This window comes from Xyrauchen texanus, chromosome 3, assembly GCF_025860055.1.
Source record: "Xyrauchen texanus isolate HMW12.3.18 chromosome 3, RBS_HiC_50CHRs, whole genome shotgun sequence".
Taxonomy (NCBI): domain Eukaryota; kingdom Metazoa; phylum Chordata; class Actinopteri; order Cypriniformes; family Catostomidae; genus Xyrauchen; species Xyrauchen texanus.
Genome location: NC_068278.1, coordinates 30,349,435 through 30,376,891, shown reverse-complemented (window position 1 = coordinate 30,376,891; position 27,457 = coordinate 30,349,435). Strand labels below are relative to the sequence as shown.

Sequence of the window (27,457 nt, the reverse complement as noted above, 5' to 3'; positions counted from 1 at the left end):
AAGTTCTGCCACACCAGACTTTGTAAACAGTTTCTCTTTGGATCTCGCTGAAACAGATAAGACCCTCCCCAAACTGTAACCACAAAGGTGGAAGCAAAGAATGTCATTGTATAGTGTAGTATTAAGAGTTTCCACATGTGTTTAGTCGTAAACTGTTTCAAAGGTAATTTGTTTACGAATACAGCCAAAATAAATCACATATTCAATCTACTGTCGCTCATCAAGGATATTAGAATCACAAAAAAATTGAGAACATCATTAATGTAACAAACTTGATTTGTTATTGTTCTGTTTATTTAAATCAGTCTTGAACCTCTTTTATCACAGGATCATTTTGCTGATGTTTTTTCATCATAATTAAATACATATTTTTAATCAGGCTCATCTTCTAAAATGCTGAAACCAGAGAAAATCTCTCCCTGTTAAATCTTCAGTCATGCATGCTATTAAGTTAGCCAAGCCTTATCTTTTGTTCAAATATAACAAACAATCACATTCAACTACAACCCCAATTCTGAAAAAGTTGGGACAGAACCCCCAAAAGGAGTGATTTGTAAATTATATTCAACCTTTGCTATATTGTAAGCTCTACAACTACACATTATATAATGTTTTACCTTGTGAATTTCATTGTTCTTTGAAAATGTAAAGTCATTTCAAATCAGATGATTGATCCAAAAACGTTGAGACGGGCAATTTAAGACTAATAACAATTTGACGAGTTTAAATAACAAGGCGATGTGAAACAGGATATGTTAAACAGGTGAGGCAATCGTGTCATAGTATATAAGGAGCCTCCAAAAACAGCCTAGTCCTTCAAGAGCAAGGATCATTCGAGACTAGTCAATTTGTCAACAGATGCTTCAGAAAATAATCCAGCAATTTCAGAACAATGTTCCTTAAAGACAAATCGGAAGGTTTGGTGCATTTCACCCTCTACAGTGCACAATAGTTAAAAGATTAAAAAGATAAAGGGCAAGACGGAAACCACTTCTGAATGTGCGTGATCTCTGATCCCTCTGACGTCACCATCTGAAAAAATGACATGCATCTATAATGGATGAACATGGGCTTGGATAAACTTTAGTAAACCTTTTTTTAGTCAACACCATTCGCCACTCCATCCACAAATGCAAGTTAAGACTTTACTATTCAATGTTGTGTCAGTGCACATGGCATGGGTAACTCACACATCTGTGTGAACACCATGAATGCAGACCGATATGTAAAAAATTTAGGGAAGTCCCTGCATTTTAAACCACATACTGCCCGGATTTCAAGTGCATGGCTGTGTAAGCAGAGAGTATGGGTGCTAGTTTGGCCTGCCTGCAGTCCTGACCTGTCTCCAATTGAGAATGTGTGGCATATTATGAAGCACACCATACAGCAATGAAGACCCCGTACAATTGTGCAGCTAAAGACCTACATAATGGATGATTGGGGGAAAATTTCACTTTCTAAATTAAAAAAAACTTGTGTCTTCAGTGAACAAATGCTTAATAAGTGTTATTAGAACAAATGCTGGTATTTCACAGTGGTAAACACTCGCCTGTCCAATCTTTTTTTGGAGCATGTTGCAATCATCTGATTTGAAATTACTTTACATTTTCAAAAAACAAATAAGTTCACAAGGTAAAACATTATATAATGTGTAGTTGTAGTGCTTTCAATATAGCAAAGGGTGAATATAACTTACAAATAACAGCATTTTTCATACTGTACTAAATATCTCTGACATTTAACAGAAACTAAAGCCATCTCTTTATGACATAGTAGTGTCTTTATGACACTACTGTGTGTTCACAGTAGAAAGCATTGCAATAAAAATAAATATAAACAAAAGGTACCAGGAAAAGGGTGTAACAGGGTGGTAGTTGTGCGTTTACGGAGATGAGAGCAAGTGGTAAAGAATGGAATCTGGATTACAGATCCTTCTCCCACAGACCAGCCCTCATTAACCAATCAAGTAGCTGTGCAAACAGTTTTTTTCCTAGTACAGTGAAAAAGGAGTTACATTTTGGTCTGTTCTCACCCAGAACCAACTGGATCGCTTCAGAGACATTGATTAAACCACTAGTCTTATGGATTACTTTTATGACATTATCGCTTTTTTGCGATAGTTGTAGCTTTTGGAGTTCTGGTCACCATTCACTTGCATTATATAGACCTACAGAGTGTTCAGCAGAAGGAGGAAAGTCATACACATCTGGAATGGCATGAGTGTGAACACATGATGAGAGAATTTTAATGTTTAGGTGAACTATCACTTTAAACACAACCTCATAACTGCTGATCAAGTTATGGCCACAAGAGGTATAACATTCATTCTCATAGAGCTAAAAGTGTGAAATAATTAGAATGGTCTTGCCCTTGTGTCTAATCTAGGCTTTCCTCAGACACAAGAGCAATACAGCTGAACTTTGTCAGACTTACTTCTGATTAGGATGATATTCATTTTTGCAAGCTTAAACTCAAAACATAGGCAATACATTTTTTTTAAATGGTCTCAACAGGCTTTAAATGCTTCCTCGGTCACAAAGGCAAAATACACATATTTAAGTCATTCTGATAAAGGTATGGTAAATGACACATTTAAAAGTGCGAGAAATTGTTTCATACGTTTTTATATTGATAATTATCAATTAATACAGTGGCAGATCAGAATTCCCATAACTGTCACATCTACCCCAGGATTATGCCTTGGGCTCACTTATTAGTTCCTACAGTTCATTTACACAATTTCAGGGTGCAAACATATAGGTAAACTCAGCAGGTCAGGTGTTGTGAAGCGCAAAATGAAGAACTTTGTATAATATATATATATATATATATATATATATATATATATATATATATTACTCCCAATGCTGCATGTCCACAACCAATCAAGTGTTGCCTGTATTTTCTCACTTCAACAAAAAGCAACAAAGGACAGGAAATTATTTTCGAATTTTCACATTTTCTGGTGGGAATTATGCAAAGAACATCTACTTCTACATTAACACTTCTACTTAGGAGAACATTTTATGGCACTCTTGAAGGGTTTCAAATCTTTAGACATTGTGATAACCATTACAATTACCCATACTTTTCTTGATGAATCACATCATTATTTTGAAGAGAAATTGCATTCTTACAAGTATAACACATACAAATGTCTGTATCAACATCTAGACTAGTCACTACAGTAATTCTAGAGCTTTCAAGCACTTTTCTGGAAATCTCAATATGAAAGAAACATTGTACATTTCAAGTAAAGCTGGGATGATTTCAGATTTGTTCAGCCTGGTAGAAAAGCAGCAGATACACAGAAAGAAGTTACTTAACAAAAAAAAATTTAAATCAAGGATTTGCCATATGGGTTATTTATCAAGTATTTGAATTAAATCTGACATACTCATCCCCAACCCGTCATTAAAATATTTACAACTGGTGTTGAACCTTCGTCAGTCACATTGCACTACTTTGGTACTTCAGCTTTTCTACCTTGGCTGGATAGAAATAGGAAGTGGAATTTGCAAATAAAACACATTTAGGAATAATTTCCTTCACTTCAGAAGATCCATGTTTTAAGAGACAAAATTAAGGTAATTAGGTAATACACATTTAATCTACACACAATGAACCATTGTATCTTTCAACATCATGGATTTGTCCAGAGTTTTGACAGAACATGAAATGGTAAAAGCAAAAAAGGCTAAATTTGTCATTCTAATTCATTTATATGAATATGACAATGAAAAATTGTGATATGACTTTAAGGTCCATGTTAGCCAAAATTCAGGCTGTGTGATAGGTCCAAAAAAATACTCATAGCGGATAAGGATGGAGAATCATAAAAAGGAAATTCAGTCCAGGAATAGGAAATTCAGTCCAGGAATAGGATTAATTGGTTTCTGACTACTCCACTTTCACTTTGAAAAGTATATTGATCCTTCTAACATGGTTGCAACAACCCAACTTGTCTTCAGTGTTTCAGTTCACAATATAGGTCTATTAAAAAAAAAGGCAAAAAAGTGCTTCAGTCTATTAAGTAAAAACAATAAGAGTTCTTAAAACAGTCAGATTAGGCATTAATGAAAAGCCTTCAACATGATAATATTTTAACTTGAGTCCAAAATTAAGGGGAGAGGGTTTGTGTTTAGGTTCAGAGTAAATCTTTAGCCTCAGTGTTCTTGAGACCCTCGGCAGCGCTAACTGGAAATGCATTCCCTAAAACCACTTGATATCACTACCATTTAAATCCCAATGTTCAATAAAAGGCTTGAAGGCTCAAAGATTCATAGGAGCCACTTAGCAAAGTAAATCCTCATCAGCATCACCTTCTGGCCCATCATGTGTCCGAATGTCAAGTCTGACAAGGGAAGAAATCATCCTCCAAAATCCATGGCATTTATCTTTTGATAAATGGGGAGGGGGGTTCTATTATTCTCCCAAAATGCTTTTAAGGTGGAAGGTTGGACAATGAATAAGTGCTTTTTTCCATGACTTTAGTGTCCCATATACCACAGTTTCACATAGAAAGGCAGGCAGATAGAAAAACAGAAAGAGGCAGAATAGAAAAAGGGACAGATAAAAGACAGAGATCAGATACACTCTGAATTAAGAAAAAAAAAAACATAGATTTGCTAGTATGTAGTGGGAGAGAAAGAGCAAGCTGGAAAATGTTCAAGTCTTTCAAATCTGCTCACATCTTTTTTTATTAAAACATCCATATTTCACTCTTGGGAAAATAAGAACATCCCTCTTCTGTAATAAACTACATAGAGAGCAATGCTGACATGGTAATCACAATCACAAACTGGAGACTCTGCTGTCTTTTAAAGAATTTTCAAGAGCTCTAAAGCACACTGACCTTCATCTGGTGTATGATTGGATTGATTGACGTGTAAGTAACTGTACATGATGAACTCGTTCCCAAATACAAGGACTGAGAGATCAGCACACTTTTTTCACATTCAACACTGACCTAAACAAGCTACATGTGTGTGTGTGTGCAGGGCATGTATATGTGCAAGCATGCATTGAAGGGTGTGTGTGTGTGTGTGTGTACAGTTCGCTAAATAATCATGGGCTGCATTTCCCCCAACTCACAGTGTTTGTGGTTCTGCAGAGGCTGTGTGTGTGCTCTGAGGGGGAGAATGTGGGGGGGACTGCAAAAGGGGGGTAAAATGTGGGGTCGAGGGACAATAAGAAGGGGCAGCTGTGGGGGATGGGGGCAATCCAGAGGGCACCAATGGTCCAGGGAGTGCAAAGAAGCCAGTGGGTGACTCTGCCGGAGGTTGGTTGTAAAAGAAGAAAGCACACTGATGGATGAATATCTCAATGATTGTCTGGTAGGTGCGCGTGGCTGTCAGGGCATCCATAGAGGTGAAGTCTGGCCGCATCAGTGTTGGCCAGAAACAAATGGATAAATTTTCACTGGTCATTAAGTTGACTCTGTTCCACTGACTAACCCTGAGAAAGACAGAGAGAGAGAGAGAGAGAGAGAGAGAGAGAGAGAGAGAGAGAGAGAGAGAGAGAGAGAGAGAAAGTTTGAAATCTCTCCCATTTTGCTTTTCTCCAACAGTTATCAGCTGCTGGTGTTTTGACACTTACTTGTTTAGATGGCTCATTACATGTTTGAAAACATCAAAATTCTCTCTGGGAAACCGCCTTAGCACGTCCTTCATAGTGTGCAGCCTCTGTTCTCGGTCATTAATTTCTATAGAAAAAAAGGTCCACATTATAAAATGTCACATACCACCTTGATTTCATCGTCATGCAACACATTGTCGATTTATAATTTAAAAGTGTTTATAATATAAAATATTCTTCTCAAATGCATAAGAAGACTAAGTGAAGTCTTACTGAAAGCTTCCACTAGCTCCACCTGTGAGCTATAAGGAATCAGAGGTTCAGGCAGCTCAGAAAAGAAACTTTTCAATGCCCCAGCAATTGTGTTCACCACTAGGTCCTTCTCCACTAGGTCCAGATTGTGGTCTAAGATGTAGGAAAAACAGATGAATGCACAGAGAGAGGAAAGAATGTAATTAAGGCAAAAACAGACCAGTAGAATGTGAAATCCATCAAAACTTTAACAACACACACTAATTAACACTAAACTAATTTTTAAACTCACAAAATGTACTTGTAAAACTAACTAAAAGGCAATACGTCATCATACTAATACTATAACCCACAACAGTTTTAGTAAGTTTTGTAGTCTTTCTGAACTTACCCTGTTCAAACTGTCTCTGCACGCTCTCTATCTCCGCCTTATTCCCACTTACCCTGTAGATACCCTCTGTGGTCAAACCTGAGAGAGGCACACAGAGAGTGATTAATCCGTCTTCTTGCACAACTGGCTCTGACAGTTAAACATTAAGACATTAAAGGGATCGTTCACACAATAAGGAAAATTCTCTCATCACTTACCCTCGTGCCATCTCAGATGTGTATAACCTTTTTTCTTCTGCTGAAAACAAATGAAGATTAAAAAAAATAAAATACTCAGCTCTGTAGGTCCATACAATGCAAGTGAATGGTGATCAAAATGTTGAAGGTCCAAAAAGCATATAAAGGCAGTATAAAAGTAATCCATAAGACTCCAGTGGTTAAATCCATATTTTCAGAAGCGATATGATAGGTGTGGGTGAGAAACAGTTCAATATTTAAGTCCTTTTTTTACAATAAATCTCCACTTTCACTTCCACATACTTCTTCTTTTGTTTATGGTGATTCACATAAATTGTGCATATTATCCCCTACTGGGAAAGTAGGAATATTTATAGTAAAAAAGGTCTTGATATATTTCTCACCCACACGTATCATAACGCTTCCGAAAATATGGATTTAACCACTGGAGTCGTATGGATTACTTTTATTCTGCCTTTGTATACTTTTTGGACCTTCAAAGTTCTGGTCACCATTCACTAGCTTGCATGGACCTACAGAGCTGAGATATTCTTCTAAAAATCTTTGTTTGTGTTCAGCAGAATAAATAAAATACACATCTGGGATGGCATAAGGGTGTAAATGATGAGAGATTTAAATATTTTGGGTGAACTACCCCATTAAGCACTCATCAATCCTGGTATTCTTGTCAAGGTAACATGGCTAATACTACAACCAGTACTAGATGCAGGTCTAGTATACTGTACTTGAGGCAATTAAAAAATGATTACTATCATTAATTCACATTTAAATCACATTTTTATGGTTCTACAATCTTCATTGTTAAATGAAGTACAGTAAAATGACAGCAGCAGCAAATGTACCTGTGGCCTCAATATAACGGATGCACTTGTCAATGAAAAGTGGAATAGGCCGTTCAGGGGAAACCACGTTAACCAAAGGCACCCCAAAGTAGCTACTCTCTAAAGGCTTAGAGACAGAATGTCGAGGCTTTGGTCTTGTTTTCTGCCAAACAGCAAGATAAAGACAAAGACAAATACATTATAATAATAGTTAAAACAATGAAAAGTTAAGGCAAAAAGTAATTTGCAGTCATGTGAAAAATCTAATTTGAAGACTAATTATTACATTATTTAAAAAGAGAATCACAAAAGCCAAGTAAAACAAATAAATAAATAAAACTCACTTTGCCTGGTCGGCGAAGACTTTTCAGTATGTTCCTCTTTTTGGGATCTTCACCTTCTTCATTGAGTAAGTCTCCCTTCAGTCCTGAAACATCATCTTCTTTTGACCTTGAAATTGTGCCAATCTCATCATCGCTACCAATAGAAAAACTAGTGCGGAAAGTACTAAACTTCCCCAGTCGTTTGGAACGATCACGATAGAGTTGTGGCTTCACCCTCGCTGCTGAGAACTTGCGACGTCTCTCCAAGGAGCTGCCATCCCCTTCACTGTCTGATCCATTGCCTCCTCCATTAGAGTGCATCCTATTGGAATTGCGGATGGTAATAATTTTGCCCTGTGTGCTGTCATGTGGTACAGAATATATGCAGTCCTCATAGCTGGGGCGTGGCTTAGAGACAGCATCCATTGGCTCAGCATAGTCTGAAGGATCATAATCTCCTCCTAGAGGCCATGTCACATTGGAAGTAAGAGACCGCCGATGGCTGACAGCATCCACATAAGGGTTGAAATTTGGTTTTCTGAGGTCAAATGTGACACTAGGTTTGGGTCTCACTTGTGGAGGGACTTTATTGTTTAGCTTGTTCTCAAAGGTGCTAAGGTCAGAGATCACAGAGAATGTGTCAACTGAGTCCAAGTCAGGCAGTTTGAATCCTCCATGAGAGGTTAGTGTGCCATCATGGTAAGGCGGGGAAGCTTCCATGTCTTCCTCAGAATCTAACAGCATTGTGACAGGGCTTGGGGAGCCACAGTGTGGTGAATATACATTCTCATTTGTGCTACTGGCTTCTGCAACATTTTCATACATATGGCTGGCCTCAACAATGGTTTTCTTTTCTAATACCTCTTTGAAAAATGATTCCAAGAGGTCCATTTTTTGTAGCCCTCCACCAACTCCATCGGGGCCACAGACAAGACTGCAATACCGTCCCTCAAGTTCATGGGCCAGTTCTTCACCTTGGACTAAAAACTCACGAGCAGACTCAGAGTCTATAAGCTCAGCCTGTGTTTCCCCCACTGCAAGCAGCTGAATTGGGATAATGTCCTGAACCTCGCACAAAAAGGCACACAGGGTTTCAAAAGAAGCCTTGCGACAGGCAGAGTATACAGCAATGTAGCCATGCACCAGCCGACTTTTACGTGTGGCAAAAGAAGCATGGTATGACAGCAGGGATAGTTCAATTGTATGCTTGTGGCCACCAATTGTCTGTTCTAACAGCACTGAAGTACCACTTGCATGGGGAGAGGTCGGCTTGCAATGTTGCGGGAGCAGGAATGGTGCAAGAAGTTGATCAATGTCATAAGAGTCACCACACATTAGGCACATGACAATACGTAATTCAGCCTCTGGGCTTTGGTCCTGCTGTATGTCTCGAATACAAGGAGGGAGCGGCGGTGCAGGTGGGGAACAGCTACGGAATGTAGAAGTCCTCCTAATTTCAAGTAGACTTTTCAAGACCTGATTAATCTGCCTTTCATTCACATTTCGACCATAGCCAATGCCTGGATTGGCAGGTTCCAGATAGTTACATTGCAGTTTTACAGCTACCTGCTGACCCTGTGAGATTAATGCTTGGGCAGTCTCTCCACCAATGTCACCCAGTCCACCAACACCTCTTTTGGTTACTAACAAGAGTGACAGAGGAAGCTGAGTCATATGGTTGTCTCTTCTGCCAAGTGTGGACTCTCGCAACTTCTCAATACTTTCTACAATATATGACAATGACTCTTTTGAATTGTACAAACACAGGCATCCATGGGGAATGAATGTGGCTGTATGAAATGAGTTAACAGGAAGTTTAACATTGCCTTCTATGGGCCGAAGAACAAGTTCATACATTCTACCTTCAAGCACATAATGATCATCATTGGTACACAATGCCCGAATCTCATTGGCTAATTCTCTAGCAAGACCATCTTTGCCAAGTATAACAAGATTTTTCCTATCTACCTTTCCATCAGTCACATGGGACTTTCCAAAGAAGGGGTATCGTGTGGGAAAGCATGAAGCTAGCATTTGCTCAATTTTGCTGTCAACACAGTGTGGACAGTTAGGGCAAGTTTCCTTAGTAGGGTGATACACAAAATGGATGTGTTTCAACACTAAAGCATCCCTTTCAGCTTGCAATTTCTGCAGTGCCTTGAAGCGCTGTTCTTCACCTAACACTTCCTGAATTGCTCCCATCTTCTCTTTACTTGGCTTGGCATCTACCTCAAGTTCATAAAAAAGCTCAGAGTACTCCAGCAGAAGCTCCTGAAAATCCTCTTTTGCCCTGTCTATGATTGCTTTCTGGTGCCGGTTATAAATGTCCAAATATTCAGGCTCCTGAAGCCACAGGTAGAAGTCTTCATTCATGATGAAGCTGCGGGCCTCTTCCCAGGGCTTGCCAGGGGTAACGAAAGGTGAAGATGCCAATTTTGCTTTAAACTCATGCCGCATTTGAGCACGCTTGCATTCATTGCGCAGGAGTTCAAGGTGTGCATCAAAGATTATTTCAGCAGCCGTTGTGTCTAGCACATCAAAAGGGATCCGCTCATCCTCCATGTTGTCAAGATGTGGTGTCAACTCCCATGGGGCATCCTCCAGTACCACAAACCAATGATCAAAATCTTTCTTGGACTCAATGACCTTCTGCACCCCAGACCAGCTCAAATGCTCAATTTCATCCAACTCAGACACCAAAGTATTCAAGGCGAGTGGAAGAGTGCTCAAATATCCTTTGCGACGCCTTTCAATGTGCTCCTGCTTTAGCCGGTGAATATGTTGTTGAAATAATTTCTTAGCTTTACTAGTACCTTCTAAAAATACATACTCCTTGTATTCAGGTAAGGTTTGCATTCTTCGGCTGATGTTAGGCCAAGTTTCATTGTGATTCTTCACAATGTGGTTCACCAACCACTCATAGCGGTCCTTTGCAGAGGCAATTAGTTGACTCTGACATTTTAATGCCTCAAAGTAAGGTATGATCTTGGGCTTACCTCTTCCCTTGTCAATGAGCTGTAGCAAGGTAAGGAAAGCCAAGTCAACATTGACATTGGACCGTGCTGACGTCTCAACAACCTGCAAGTTCTTTTTTGTAATGGCAAAAGTATGAGAATCCTTGATGTATCGCTCCACCCCTTCGTCACACTTAGTGAGAACCAGCACAATAGGCTTTTTTGTCTTGCTTAAGTGATTGTACAAGTTGGTAACAAATTTCATTTGATCATCAAAGTTGCGGTTCATACCACGACTGACATCCATACAAAGCATAAAGCCGTCTACCTGCAACTTTCCTTCGGGCATTTGTTTCTGTTCAAAGTCCTGCTCCAGCCCTAACTGATCAGTGCAGAAGTACATGAGTTTTTCAGCAGAAGCCAGTTTGGTGGAGGCAGCTCTTTTTATGTAAGGCTGCAAGGCTGTGCTACGATGGGGTTGAAATGTCTGGTCATCAATGAATTCTGTCTGCTCAACCACATGCATCCTGCACTCTGCACAATCCTCCAAAACACGCCCCACCTCTCCCCAGAATAGGAAATGGTCATTGTTGACAACACGGCCACCAAAGTCACTGGTACTTAAAACAGAAGTGTGATCAAGATGAAAGTCGTCTGCACTAGGACGGACAAAGCGGTTACAAAGACAGGATTTGCCAACTCCACATTGGCCTTTTTCCTTCTCAGTGCCTGACAGACCAACAACAGCAAGGTTGTAGATAGGCATTCGGGATTCTTGTTTTTTAGCCATAATCATCGTATGCAGGCATTCATCTTGCCATGGGCCAAAGGTTGGCACAGTCAGGGCCGTGTGTGATTTACAATTTAGTAATTAGCTTTGATGTTTCAGTCACCCTTTTAGGTCAAGAAAACTGACCATTTAAGGGGGTTTCAGAGATAGTTAGGCTGGGGACTTGAGTAAAGGTGACAGAGGCAAAAATTGGGGTGAACCTAAATGAGAAAAGGAGAGAGAGAACAAACCAATTACTGGTAAAATGATGTGCTTTATTTGCACAAAAGGCTTATAAAACTACATCATTAAATCCCACAGATATTAAAACTATAATCCTTCGTTGAAACCCCTTGTCTAACAAATGAACCCCCTTTAAAGTAGCTCACAATCTACCATGAGTATGTCAAAATATGTATCTTCAGTAATAATAAATACTCAGCATCCTCAAAAAACATTAATGTAAGCGCTAGTAAAACCGGTTTGCTGTATCCCCAAATGCTTTTTAAATTCAACCGGAACACAAATGCAACATTTCGAGCAGAATTATGCATTGTTTTAGTGGAGTAAATGTACTAAATGAGCTTCAATTCAGATTAGAGCTATCACTATCGATTATTTTGGTAATCGAGTAATCATTTATTCTGCTGATTAATCAAATAAAAAGTTGTTGAGGTAAGCTGTTAGCCTACATTTCGATGCACTCTACGATGGAATAACAAAAAATGATTGTGCAAACAATATCTAAAGCCAACAGACAACCAAAGCCGATCTATAATATAAATTTTTTAATAATAATAAATATATATATATATATATATATATATATATATATATATATATATATATATATATATATATAATTCAAGGTGACAGAGACTAGCTACTCCAGGCGTGTCAAACTTTCTTCTTTTTCCTTCTTTTTTTTAAATGTAAGATCTACTTTTTTCATGAACAAGTTCCACATAACCTACCCATTTCAGTTTAGAACTCAAATATGGGAAACATGGAAATAAAATATTTTAGCTCTTTTTAAAAACGATGTCTGCCCACCAATATTGTTTTTTGAGGAAGAGATATATTCATGGTTAAAGAATTTAATGGAGATATAAAAGCTATTTTATTTGGTTGTTGTTTTTTAACCATAACTTACATGCAACACTGAATACAATATTAACAGGAATCAGTGGCATCTCAGGGTCATTATTTAGGGTGGGACACAGTCACTCAACAATCAATTACTTGACCAAATTTTGAAACATTGATGAATAAATCCAAATTCTGTCCATAATTTTGACAGATAAAAAGAAAACAGAAAAACATTTAAACTGCATCAGTTTTGACTTCATACTTTTGTCCCTCACATTCCCGCTGTGCATGTGCCCTATTTATTCCCTGGTGTTAATGCGTATTAACTGGCACCACCATCATTTACAACTGGTATTATGCATCTCTTTTGTTTTTGGATTTTGTGTAGAGAGCATCAGATTTCATGACTGTATACTAGGGCTGCCCCCGGCAAAAGATTTTTGTCCGAAAATTGTTTGATTTCCAGGGCTGAGAAAGAATGTTATAAGTAACACTGATAACACTGTTCTACATTACAGAAATACTAAATTGTAATAATGAGCCTTTAAAATATAATATTTACAAGCGCATGCAAGCAGCAAACCACAGTGACACCAGCAAAAGCGGTAATGATTCTGAATGTGTTGGAAAAACCAGCAAGAGACTGTCTGAACATTTTGTTAATTTATAGAGAGAAATGCATATTAGGGTTGTGCCAACAGACGATGATCTCGGGGATTGACGATGGTCAGAGTGATCGCAAATAGCTGATGCCTTTGACGATGTCAAGGCGATATTTGGCTAATTTTCCCATGTATTCAATTATTATTCTTATTCTTATTAGGCTATTATTATTATCAAATTAATATTACAAATATTTGCCCGTAGACACACAGACACATGCTTGAAGAAACACTTTATTATATTTTTAAGAACAGATGACAGAAAAGCCACCTATGCACATGTCTGACGTGCTGTTTGTACGTAGACATGCAGTCTCGTGGAGTACACGCATGTAAAAGGTTCTCACTCTTTCTTCGTTTCTGTCTTCTGAATTTTTTTTTTTTGCAAGAACAGTATCGTCTATAAGTGCTGCAAATGACCTCAGACTTCTCAGCTCAGGAGGTGCTTTGAATTCAGTTCGCTTTATTTCCACAGAGCAGTTCCTTGTGACCACAGCTCTGCATCCTATAGCCTATACATCTGTGATTAAAACATAAAATAATACAAAAACACGTTCACCTCAAACCATGATTTATATTTCAGTGATTACAATCATCATTATAATTATTATTTTTACATTTATAATTGTTTTTATGTCTTAATTTGTGTAAGTAATTTTCCGCCTGCATGTTTAAAGACAGATACTTGCCTGACGGTAAATGGAAAGGTGGTTACTTATATAAATATATTATTTTCACTTCATTATTTTAATTGCTTTTTCGTTTCGACTGGAGTGCAATTTGAATTTAGAAATGTATTTGATTTAAGTTTTTTTAAATAAATTCATTTAATTTTCAATGCAAAATCACAAAACCAAGAATATTCACTGATCCCTCAGCCCGGGTGTTGTGTGTGTGTGTGTATGTGTGTGTGTGTGTATAAATCCATCCAAGGATTTTTTTGCAAAACAATTTTAGCACATCAAAATAAAACTGATGGAAATGCTAATTATTGCTAAAATTTCACGTGTCGACATGATAATGTTCCGTTTAACTCTAGCGCATAAACTCTATGTCGATACTTCAAATGTCACGAAAAACTGGTTTGAAAACTCTTTTTGTCGAGAAAATTGGCATTAACGCAAAAATGTAGTGTCACATGACAGAATTTACCCCAATCGTTAGCCTGTGTTAATCATGATGGCAGTATACATCCAATATTAGGCCTGCAGTCCTATCAGAAGGGCAACTGCTCCCTTTTGATAGCAATTCTGTCTTCTGATTGCATTTATTTGTGAAATTAAAAAGACAGTAAGTCTAATTTCAATGAATTGTCTCAATACTCTCTCCACTTTACCAAAACTTTGGAGGTAAATAAATTAGGGACATCTGGGAGGCGAAAGGTACATAATTAGCAATATACACACATGATAAACCAAAACTTATGCGACAAAGTGTTTTTTAGGCATGACGTCATCATGCACACCATTTTAATCGATAAAAGGACATTTGAATGGAAACAGGCAGAAATTTCCCAAACTTTTTTTATGCATTTTCACTTTGTCGATAACAAAATAGCATGAAAAGTGTATGGAAACTAGGCTATAGATTTCCCTGCAGATGTATCAGGACATTATTCATCTGACTCTCAGCGCCTGCAACAAAAGATTCACCGCCCCCTCTAGTGTTCCGGCAAAATGTTTCTCAGCCTCGCCGCTGGCATCTTCCCGCTTCCAGCAACATCCAGGCAGGAGCTGTATCCTTTGATATATATGTAATATTGTGTCCAAGTGATGTAAAACACTCTATAAAAGAGCCGCTTCTATGTACACATTTTTTTAAAGATGTTGAATCACATATTGTTCCTGTGAGTGACACATTGCTCTGTCAGACCAACATGAGTGTTCGCTGTCTGGGCCGCACCCACGCTGAAGTAGCTCTCATGGCGACAGACTGCCCTCACTGTGAAAACATGAGTCTCATGACACTCTGCTCTAGGTTTGCCCTCGTTCTGACGGACAATTCCACCTCCCATGCCCTCCCGACCACTTCCTTTGTGTCAAGTATCGAGGGACCACATGAGGAAGCGAGGCAGGGCTTCAAGGTAGAGATGGAAGAACCGTAGGAGGATCTCCCGCTGGCGCAAGCCCCATGAGCCCCTCGATCTTCCCACAAAGCGTCTTCACCAGTGCAGTACGCACTTGACGACCTCCAGCCCTTTATGAATGAGCACGGTGTTGTCGTATTCGAAGGGTCTGATGATGATAATGATGCCATGTCCCTCGCAGCATCGGACATGGGAGAATGGTCCATGGAGGATGTTGCAGCCCCTCCCTCCAGCAAGGGTGAGGAGCATGCACTGACCATTGATAATGGTTACTCAGCTCATGCCTTTTCTATTATGTTTCGACACGCCCTTCGCCGCTATTCTCGCTGGGAACGAGTCTGAAAAAGCTCTTTCTTCCTCTCCAACCAAACTCACTCACCATGTTAACCGCGGTGATTGGTGTCTTTTGTTAGCTCGCTCGAGCCTTCAGACTATTAGTGCTGTGCACGGATGCGTGACACGCTCGGAGTGTGAAGCTTTCATCTGATGAACAGAAGCAGCTATCTGTGCCTGTTATCCACGGCCACTCGCACCAACAAATCTCCTTTTTGGGGGTTCAACTTAACTCCATAAGCATGCGTGCACACCTCACAAGTGAGCACATTTGGACCATTCATCAGTGTCTCTCAGTTCAAACTAGGGAAAGCATATCCACTGAAGTCTTTTCATAAAATGCAAGGTTTTATGCCGTCGTCATACAAGACGTTGTGTCGTGCACAAGGTGTTTTACACTAACCACTCCAGTGCTAACACAAACACCACGTACCGCGTCATGCCTGGCACCAGGGGCGCATACGCATCACCGTGACTTGCCGCTGTCTGGCTGCTCTAGCACTATGGACAGCTCCAAACCTTTATCAGCATTATGGTATTATGCTGGGTCAAGTTTTCAGAAGAAAAGTGGTGACCACGTATGCGTTCAACATGGGTTGAACGGAGTGGAGTGCGCGTCATCTCCTCTCCCTGCACGCAACATATGTTAGGGGCCATCTGAACTGCAGAGTGGACATAATGTCATGCCAGGGATTGATGCCGGAGGAATGGAGACTTTATCCCCAGACAATTCAGAGGATTTGGGAAATGTTCGGCAAAGCGGAAGTCGACCTATGCGCCTCCGAGGACACAGCTCACTGCCCTCTTTGTTACTCCATGACCCAAGCCCCACTGGGGGTGGATGCCTTGGCCCACAAGTGGCTGACGAAACGCAAATAGGCGCTTACCCCGATATGGTATATGTAGCGACCATCTTGGCATTTCACACCCCATAGGCTGGCTCCTCTATAGGCAGACATGATCTGATCATAAAGTTTCATGAGGTGCTTGAACCCCTCTCCCCTGCTTCGGTTCCAACAATCTGGCGAGCCCTTCGTTCAAATCACTGGAATACACTGAGTTGCACATGCTCTCTCTAAAGACTGCACTGCTGTTGGCTCTGGCCTCAGTCAAACAGGTTGGTGATATACAGGCACTGTCAGTTGACAGTTCATGTCTGGAAATTGGTCCGTAGCTTTCGAAAGCCACCATGAAACCCAAAAAACGCCATCTGCCTAAGGTGCTTTCCACACCCTTCAGGGTTCAGATAGTGCACCTACAAGCTTTCTCTACTCCACCATCTAATTCGGATGAGGAGCAGTTAGTACTTTTATTATGCCCCCTGCGGGCATTGCACACATATGTGTAGCCAGTTTAGACTGTCAGATCAGCTCTTCGTTTTTTATGGAGGACACACAACAGGCATGTCCGTTTCCAAACAAAGGCTCTCTCAATGGATCACCATTGCTTTTGAATCAAAGGGCGTGAGATGCCCTATTAGCATAAAAGCGCATTCAACAAGGTTTTATAAGCTAGACATGGTATCCATCGATTCACAAGTCCTCTCTGTCTAGAGAGCTTACTAGTCGAACCCAGCGGGTGAGCCCGAACTCCTTATTACAGGTGGGCCACATGTTATAATTTGAATAAAGCGACATGTGGGGTTATTTATTTTACACTTTACACACTTGAAGACATATTATAATATGAGGGGCCCGTGAACTTATCTACATATTCTTCTAAGTGTTTATGCCCTGCTGCATCTTTGGGTATGATGCTACATAGTGCGGCGTGGTGAGACTCCGTTCCCCAAAGCATTTCCCTGCAATGTTGAGTGAACTGAATCGACAGGGAATGTCTCCGGTTCCCTGAGATGAAGGGAGTAGAGGTTGGACGATATATCAGTTTTGCCGATTAATTGGCACGATAACAGATTTCTGGAACTATCTTTTATTGGCAAAAATCCACAATTATAGTTTTTCCCCGCTGCGTCTGGTGCTGGTGCAGCTGGGAAGGGTCCAATGTCGTTATACAGTATGAGAGCAGCCTCTAGAGGTCTAGATCACTTCACTGATGCCTTGTGTTGTGTGCTTTGAAACGTGAGACACTCTGCATGGAGCGGAACAGTTCAGACACGAATTTAAAACATCAACAACGAAAAGCTATGTATACATTACAGTACATGTTGTCATATCATTATAAATTAATGAAATTCTTGACTATATGCTGCATTAGTAGAGAAAAGCAGTATGTTTGCCGACAACACTGAGGATACTAACACTAAAGCTAACCTCAAGCGGTTAGAACAATGTGACAAAAATAGTGCTACCCAAACGTTTAAACATTTATTACCATCTATTTGCATTAGTTTATATCCAGCTGGTCACGTTTATGCATAAAGCTAGTGACGTGATAAAGCAAATTAATTTCTTCATGCAGCCGAGGGAAATGTATAAACAAATCAGAAATGAATCTGATTTCAATAAAAAAAATATATATTCTCACTGCAATATGATGACTTCAGATCGATCACATTCTTGCACTAAAAAAGGCAAGACACGTCACAACAAATACAGTTTAACAGAAAGCAGGTGTCTCAATATGCTTTTAATCAGATTTTTTATTTGACACATCATCTAAAAACAAAAACAAAGGAAAAAAAGACATTTGTCTAGTGTGTTTACACAGAAAAACAAATGGATGGTTGAAAAGCGTTCGGTGTGAACAGCCCCTAACAGTTGGTTGAGGTCTTTGGCAGTTGCGTCTTGCTCTCTTATAAGCATTTCTCAGATTAAGCAATGAGTTGTTTAAATATTTTGTCAGGAATGATGTTCAACTTGGAAACGTGTGTCTCGAGATCCTCGTGTACGGTTCTAGTCTGGCATGGGCTCATAGTCTGATCCACTTAACCACCGAATTCAGTCGAATACCACTGCTATCTATGAATAATACTACTCTACATACAACTGTACTGAATAAAAACAATGTGGTATTTTACTGTTATTATGAAGCTTGAGTCTGAAATACTAGGAATCAGTGCAAGTGTAACACCATGTGAACTGTTTATTGAAGCACCCCCCTGCTGAATGGTTTGTATATTTATTGTGCCCTCTTGTAGACTAAAGAAACAAATCAGCTGACTTTAAAATTTGAATATTAGTTAAAATATATTAATATTCATATATTTATTTCATTTTAAAAAGTACAAAATATATTTCATGGTTCAGTCAGTTCTGTTTATTTTTGTAATAAAGTCCAGCACTATTTTACTTTGAGTGTTATTTTTTCATTCATTATCAATTTTAAAAACTATTGGTTGATTAATCAGTTATCGGCAGGTACTGCCAAACTTAGTTATCGGTATTAGTAAAATCCACTATTGGTCAAGCTCTAGAAGGGAACGAGACATTGCAAAACTTGGCCACACTACTACTTCAGAGTTTTAAGGTACGAGCGATGCATTCTTGTCCTTCCGTGAGAAAATTCTGATGAAATGGTCATTGAGGGCCCACTTATATGCGTGTCTAAAAGGGCGGGGCTCAAACACCATTGCTAATCATAAGATTGGCATTATGATACAAGAGCTTCAACTAGATCGTGGAAAAGGAATTCCCCAAAGCGTTTCACTGCAATGTCTCATTCCCTCCATCTCAGGGAACCGAGGTTACATGTGTAACCGGAGAAGTTTTTCAGATCGACTGCATTGCTTTTCACATCTAAAGTAAAGTGCTCTCACACATCTGACACCTCTTGTTGTTATGTGTTCAGACCTTCGTCTGTGGATCATGTTACTTCTGCCTTATTTATGATTTGTTGATTCACCAATTTAGCAATCAAGGAATTTTTTTAATCGAGTAATCAAATTAAATCGAGTAATTGTGACAGCCCTACTTCAGTCACTGCATGCTGATATCAGACACACTGAAGAAGATCTGTGAAGTTCTTGTGATTGTATATTTATCCGCTTTTAAAGGGGTCATGACATGAGAAACCAAATTTGCCTTGATCTTTTGGTATATAAGAGGTCTTTGTATCATTAAAACGTCCTGCAAGTTTAATATTTTAAGACGTCCTCCCCATTCTAAACGAATCATTTATTTAATCAAGCTCAAAATACAGCTCGTTCTGGATTCATGGTTAGAAGTGACGTGACGGTTAGAAGTGACGTACCAGCGTTTGCATATGACCGCCTCCAGCACAAGATAACTACGCTTTAAGCGCCAAGACAACTACGCTCATTTCAGTATCGCCGTCGCCTCACAAGTGTTCAGTCGATGGACAGCGAGCTCTGACAGAGACTACTTGTGCACAGGAAAATTACGATGCCACACAGATGTGCTGTTCCTGGCTGTGGTCAAACAAAACCTCTGAATAAGCTGCCGAAAGATCCAGACGTCAGGGAAAAATGGACTGTGGACGTCCCAGTCACGGCAGTGTTAACTTAAGCCTTTGTTCTGTACATTTTAAGGATGACTGTTTTGAGAACAAATCTCAATATGATGCTGGCTTTGCCAGAAAACTGTTGCTCAAAGATAAGTCCGTGCCGACTATTCTGGGAACAACGACGACGCAAACTGTAAGTAATCTATTTTAAACTTTAAACTACTTTTTAAAGCGCAATTTCATTCATTATGAATAATCACAGTGTTTTTACTTAGTTTACTTGCATATTGTTCTGGCTGGGAGCGTCAATAATTGATACATAGGCACTGGCGTTAGCCAGTCATAACAGTGAGCGTTAACACTGAAGTCTTAAATGGAAAACGCCCCCAAAACAGACTGTTTGAATCAGAGGATGAGAAACAGGGTGGGAAAAGGTCATAAATCACTAGATTTTAAAAGTTTTTCTTAAAAAAAAATATATTAATACAATAATTGCACCTAAGGGAACATAATAATACAATAAAAAAACCCATGTCATGACCCCTTTAACAATTTTCAGATCGAATGGTTATTTCCTGTCAACGCTGCTCATAAGCAGAAAATTAAATCAAACTCTTTGATTTAACACACAGCGGTTTATTGACAGGCGAGGGGCTTCTGTCCGGTATGCATTCAGGATTGATTAGCGCTTAGCTACACCTCAAATGCGATGTGGTCACATGTGGTTTTTTGACTACCTTATGTGCTTTTTGTGATCCGATTACAAAACGATTCAGATCCCGTTTACATCTGTATATAGCGATGAGCACCTGTGATCGGATCACCCGAGAAACATCTTAATACCAGGTGTAAACAGAGTCATTCAGGTGTCTTGTCTCATATGCAGTTGTGAGAAGCAGTATTAATTGCAAGTACATTGTTATTTAGGGAACGTAGGAAAGGAAAGTGTTGAGCCGAAAGTCTAAGAGAGATAGTTTTAAATTTTCTCACAGATGCTACATAGAAAAGAATGATTTCCGAAATCATTAATAAGATTTTTTTTAATTACATAATATAAAACAAGAGTGGTTTTGCAACAGAACATTATCTCCTTTTGCAGCGAGCTAACCTTATGAAGGATGGAATGAGAAATAAACCTTGTTCTGTAATAGGATGTATTTTTGTCCCCTGGTGTGAATATGCTACAAACTTTTGTTTACAGCATTTATTATATTCCTGGCTGTGTTGGTGTGAATATGCCTTTAGACCATTCAAGAAAGGGATGACAAGTTTTTTTTATAATACGTCATAAAATAACTTAACATTAGTTATTTTTCTGCAGGCAAAAATGCTAGGTAACATGAATACAAAAAGCTGCGTAGGTTATAAGTTGCACTAAATGTGATATGATTATAATTAAAACGTTAGCTCATTTTTGTTTTGAATTTTGTTATAACACACAGTCTATGAATCATGTCTTCACAACTGCTCTCCAGGGCTCTACATTTTTATCCATAAACTACATAACTATACTGTTATACATTAAATATACTGAATAGCATGCCATGAACCAGTGACATGCACACACCTTACCAGGATAGGGATGGAAGGATAAAAAAGGGCACTGTTTTTTTTTTATGTATAGCAATTATAAATACTTAAATAATTTCTTTTTGAGTATATAACCATTTTCTTGTATATACAGTACATACTGTACATCATTTTTTCCTTAATCACAAATAATAGCCTATTCTGTTATATTTCTCACAAAAATCCCCATGGTAATACACTTGTTTATTTATTTTCAGAAATGGTCTGTGATATCTCCATGTTATTGACATGTGTCATATCATAAAACCATGGTATTTTTTAAAGTACCTTAGAGTACCATGACAGTATAATGAAATATTAACAAGATCAATCATTCAGTACCATGGTATGACCCTGGTAACGTGGTGCACAATGCGATGGCGCGATGAGAAAGTGTGAGCGCGACGCAATTATCTGTGTTCCGCGAATGCTACCGGGACCTTGAATAACATAAAACATGCAAGTAAGGGCAGCCGGTGGAGTTTCTGGTGCCCCCCTGGGGATTGATGGTGTCCCCCTAGGGAGTTGGTGCTCTACACAGAAAGCGTACTATGCGTATAGGGAGCTGAGGTACAGTGGTAGCCTAATGGTATTTTTCTGAAAGTGATTAGTCTAATGGCTTATTAGTTTCAACAAAACCAAACTGGCTTTGGTTTAACCTGATAGCTCTTTCAGTTTATGTCAATATTCTATAAAAGTCTAATTTAATTTTATCTCACTGAAAGTGACACGACTGCTCCCATTATAATTAATAAATCTGTAATACACTAGTGGTGCACGATGTTGGACCAATCGAGTAGGGATGTCGCGATTACCCAATTTCACAATTAACCGCGATTAAAATGGTTACGGTTATTAAACCGGAAGAATTTGGAAACTACGGCTAAAAACTGGAAAAACAACCAAGTTGTCTATTTTTTACAAATGTACTGAAAATGAGTCTTTTGGTATGTGTCTAACTACTTGCGTGTGTGCCCTGCCCTCTGCCTGGCTGGTCTGTGAGGCTGTTACTATGGTAACAAGGTCCACCAATAAGTTCACAAGGTGATTGTCTAGGTAGGGCGGGGAGCGTACAGAAAGTGAATTGTTAGCGCACGTGAAACTCTCAAAATGAAAACATGGCGGAACAACGCAATCTCCCAGAGTTGTATCGCCGAAGAAGCAAATTAAATGAGCTATTTAGGAGCATTTTGTCTATCTAAAATATGACACAGGAGTTGTTGAAGACGGGTCTCCAGTATACAAAACGTGCAGACAAAAACTGCCAGCAAAAGCGGTGAAAACATCTAATATGTTCCAGCATCTGAGGGATCACCATCCAGAGATTCATGCCCAGATGAAGGTAATAATCTTAAAAACACAGTAAATATTATATGTAGTGTACTACTTAACTTTTGGTGAAGTCAAACACTGAATTGAAACTGTGTAAATCTGAAGAGTTGTTTATTTTAAGTTTAAAAGAGTAGGGGTTCAGCTTTATATTGTGAATGCGATGCCTCCAAATTATGCCTCTGTTTTTCCTACTTGAATAAGATTTCAGTGAGCGTAAAAGTGCTTATCATTAGATTACTGAATAAAGAAAGAAGGTTCTCCTAGCCTGACACTGTTTTATTTTAAACATATGTTTTAAGTTATAGTTGTTTGTTTTGTTTTTTTGGTTATATTTAATTCAATTTGTATTTATTGAAAGGGTTTACATAATTTTTTGTTGAAAAGGTACAGTGCGTTTTGGTGTCAGAGGGCAGATAGATAAAATTGCAAAAACTTTAATACAAGTAATTTACCTACATGTTTTCAACTTGTTTTCAGTTAAAAGTAGGAATATATATGTTAATTGCATGTCCTAACGAATGTTGCAATAAAACTTAAGCTGTGACATGTTTGTGGAGGGTTTTATTGTTGCATAATAGGTACATTTGCAGATAATCGTAAAAATCATGAAATCATGATTTTTTTTTATCAGTAAATAATCGTACCATCAAAAATTCACATCATGACATCCCTACAATCGAGTATTATTATTTTGAACATACAACACAATACATTAAGTGGACTTTTTTATCAGACCTGTTACTAATTTAACTGTACTTCGATGTTCCTGTGCGTATTCAAAACTGCATTTTTTGCCTCCTTGAAGGGCACATCTGCAGGAGGGGATGCCACTCGAAAGCTCGTTCAAAACGAAATTGAAAAAATTTATCATTTCTCTAAGGGCCCTTCCACAAGACTGTTAGCGATTCACAAAGTAATGCCATGTTTCCTTCAGAGTACCCACTTCAAGGGCTCTGCAGTGCGGAGTGAGTATATGGCATAGGGAGGATCACTTGAGATTGGAATCCACCCCCAATCTGCAGTAGCGTGCTCTTAAAGTCACCTCCGGTTAATTTTCTATAATATGCCAACAATTTACAAAGAAATCTCATAATAACATATTATTACTGTTATAGTGAGATTATGGCGAAATTTACATTTTGTTTTAACTAATTTAATTTAATTATTGACCAAAAGGGCACCTTGATTCATTTGTGAATGAAAGGGGCTTGCGCCCCTGCTGCCCCCATTCTGTGCATGTCAGTGCCATTAACCATGCATGAAACACCTATCAGACATTATGCTGCTAATTAATAGAATAATCATGAATGTACTTGAATGCCCTGCTCACAGATTTATGCTGGTGAATTGTCATAAAACACAGAAAATATAACATATCTGTCTCTTAATACTGTATCTATTGCTTAAAAGTGCAGTTGATGGGGCTGCACCTAATACAGGTAAAATAAATATTTACATATATTATTACATTAATGTTGGCTTTATACTTAAACTGTTAATTTATTCAAAATCACAAAATATCTGCACGTTTTTCTGAGGCTGCTTCAGGACAGTGCAATAAAAAAAAAACAGGTTTATTTAATATGCTAACTTGAAAAATCTGTCCTGGGGGAACAGGCACAGAAAATTGTGGCCTTGAAGTTAAATTATGTTAAACACTCTGAAGGTATCAAACACCAAATTCAAATGCTGTCTGGCTATTAAGCTAAAATTGGGTGATCCCCAATTGGGTCAGGTGCAGTTCAAGTGAGTGCTGGTGACAATGCCATTGGGTTGTTAGCTGACAGGGTCATCCTGACACACCAAGATACAACATGATAATCTGATGGCATTGTACTTGCTGTAGCCCAGTGTGTTGTACTTAGCCTGTTGTAAAGCGCTTTGAGATTGCTTTGCAATGTTAAGTGCTATACCGTATAAATGTAATGTATTATTATTATTATTATAATTGTGAAAAATGTACAAATATATGGTTTGAAACATACACAGACTCAAAGAGGATGTTGTTTTATATAGTAGGGTGTAGGGTAAAGGCCCCCAGGGGTAAAAGGCACTTATGGTTTTATTTCCCCCAAAACACTAAACAGCAACAAAAACCACCAAAGTGCTTTGCATTGTGTAAAGTTTGATTGAAATAATTTGATCTAATAGTTATATTTTTAAATGTTGCAAATGTATGTACATAGCTAATGAAAATCTAATAATTTACCACATTTTATAAAAAAAACTTATTTATCATGTTCAGTTTTGTTCAAGGTCATTAAATCAAATGTTTTTTAATAACGGTCCAATAAGGGAAAGAATAGTATTTGTGGTAAAAAGCCACCCTGTTTCAGGGATTTAAGGCCCCCATAAAAAAAAAAAAACAAACATTATTTTTCTTAAATGTGGCGAACAGATTTGTAATGAAAGATGTTGAAAAAGGTCTCATATTGTCTGATCCAATCACAATGGAGATTAATTTGCTTATAGAATACTTGAGACGTATTTTGAATAAGTATTATCTTAATTTGTTACTCAAAAAACATCTGGCTGTGTCATGATTTGCCTAAGTTGACACATTTTTCCCTATAACTATTGTCCCCTGGGGGCCTTTTACCTCAATAGCACCACTTTTTTATTTATGATTTTTAATCAAAACAACCTTCCATTGTAATTTCTTTACATAAATGGTTGCTCCATCCATAATGAATAAAAAGAAGAATAAAAAAGCTAATTTTCCTGAAAATATGACTTTGGCCCCGTTCTTCCATACTACAAGACCTAAAATGACTGTATGCATATTAAGGAAAAAACGTACACTCTTCACGCAAAAGACACATCTCATCTCTTAAAAATAATAATAATAATTTGTAACTATTTCCGCCCAAAAAGCATAGCCTGCATAAAAAAAACCAAATACGTAATGTTGATGTCATGGTTCAGAACTGCCTTCCAATGAGCGTTCAGCTGTCTGTGGTTGTGCTACTGAAATTACTGACTGTGGCACTTTTGTTAACTTTATAAATCAAGCAAACCGTTATAATAAAAAGGAATTTGCGACTAAGCTACATAACAACTCGCTAATATGCTGTATAATGCAAATACATTCTCTGCCATTCTGCCCAGCATTGCACAACAATAAAAAATTTGTATACCACGTGAGACAATAGTCTGCCAATTTAGTGCGTTGTGAAATTATAGAGTGCGTGCATTATGAAACATATGTCTAGATCTTAGTTCCCCTGTGCATGAAAATCGGCTAGATACAGTAAATCCGTTTTCAGAGCAACCAAGCAAGGCGCTCCCTGTACAATAGACAGCACCCACTTAAATATAATTTCCCTTCTGTACTCCGCCACTCATCAGTAGAGACTCGACTTGTAGGTTTCCCAAAGACAAAACATGTCACGTCGTATGGGACACGGTTTCATATGCTAGCTAATATCGAAACATCGGAAATACATACCAGTGCCTTTCTCTGTCCTCTCCTTCTCTTCTGAAAGCCACTTTCCTCGTCCAGGCCAGCGGGAGGAGGCTTACAACCAGCTCGGACAATGTTGTTAGAAACCAGAAAGAAAGAAAAGGCCGAGCTCATTAAAGTCCTTGCGGGCTATATCATTGCTTCAGTGGCGTGACAGACTTGCAGTTTCCAAGAGATATTTGGTCAGCGACCAGTATAGCTTTGCATTCAAAAAACGGCTCTCAAAATCCACAGATGGCTTAACATATCCAAACAAAGAAATGTCCTTTCATGGAGGCCAGTAGTTTCCGCGGAGAAAATGGCTTGTTATAATATCTCCCTCCGGCCTAAACACGTTGGTTTTAGTAAATTATAATGCCCTTTGTTGTAGCCATAAAATGCCGATTTCACCGCCGTACGCAGACAGCACGCAGCAAAGCCTAGCCTAGAGACACAGCATCTAGTTTCGTAGCCAAATCACAAGCAATCTGGGCCAAGTTTAACACTAAACGTTAAGATATATATATACACTGTGCGTAAGGGTGAAAGTGGTTTTCCAAGCCTCCCAATAATGGCGGTCCATCCGCCCGAGCCCTACTCTCTTCGACTGCTTTCTTTCGCTCTCCTTTTTTGAGGATAAAATAGTGTAACGGAGATAGCCGAGAGACTCGCCCAGTGTGGCGCATGGACAACAGCACAGCGCTGAGCCAATGACAAGAGCCGAGATCGAGCGCGCGCACGCGAACGTAGGCCCGACCTAAAAGCGAACCAGCATCCTTTCACAAATTGATGTTACAAGTAATTGTGATCTTATATACTGTTCTAAAACTATGTGTGGGAAGCATCTTAAAATATAGAGCTTGTGTAAAGCCACCATGAAATCATTTGAAAACATTTTAAATGTCAGAGGATTTTTGACATGGGCAATATCATGTCAAAAATCCTCTGACAATTAAAATATTTTCAAATTATTTCAAGGTGGCTTTACACAAAGTCTAGATTTTAATATATTTTACAATATATCCAGTGCTTACAATATTATTGAATGCATTACATTCCTTGGAAATGTTCTGTATGTACACTTTTTGAATGTGAACTGCACAGATAGGACACTTTGTAAAAGTTATTTTAGAACAGGATTATGTTTATTGTGATGGTGTACATGCATCTCATGACAATTTTAGAAAGCAAATATTCATCAGGAAAAAAAATCTTCTCTGTAGTCTCAGACCATGGAATGGTCTTCATTGGGGAAATAATTTATTGAGGTGCCCCATTACCTGCAAAAAGATGAAAGA

At 38.6% G+C, this 27,457-nt stretch overlaps 1 protein-coding gene across 1 annotated transcript; it reads right to left on the bottom strand.

Annotated features, from left to right (window-relative positions):
• Positions 1 to 647: 647 nt before the first annotated feature.
• arhgap35b (Rho GTPase activating protein 35b) lies at positions 648 to 26,966 on the bottom strand. Its single transcript, XM_052106625.1, has 7 exons — positions 26,166 to 26,966; positions 7,583 to 11,505; positions 7,260 to 7,401; positions 6,221 to 6,298; positions 5,851 to 5,982; positions 5,599 to 5,704; positions 648 to 5,457 (listed from the first exon to the last, which is right to left on the bottom strand). Exons 2-7 carry the CDS (start codon positions 11,309 to 11,311, stop codon positions 5,091 to 5,093), a joined length of 4,554 nt encoding a protein of 1,517 aa, XP_051962585.1. The 5' UTR covers positions 11,312 to 11,505; positions 26,166 to 26,966; the 3' UTR covers positions 648 to 5,090.
• Positions 26,967 to 27,457: the final 491 nt, after the last annotated feature.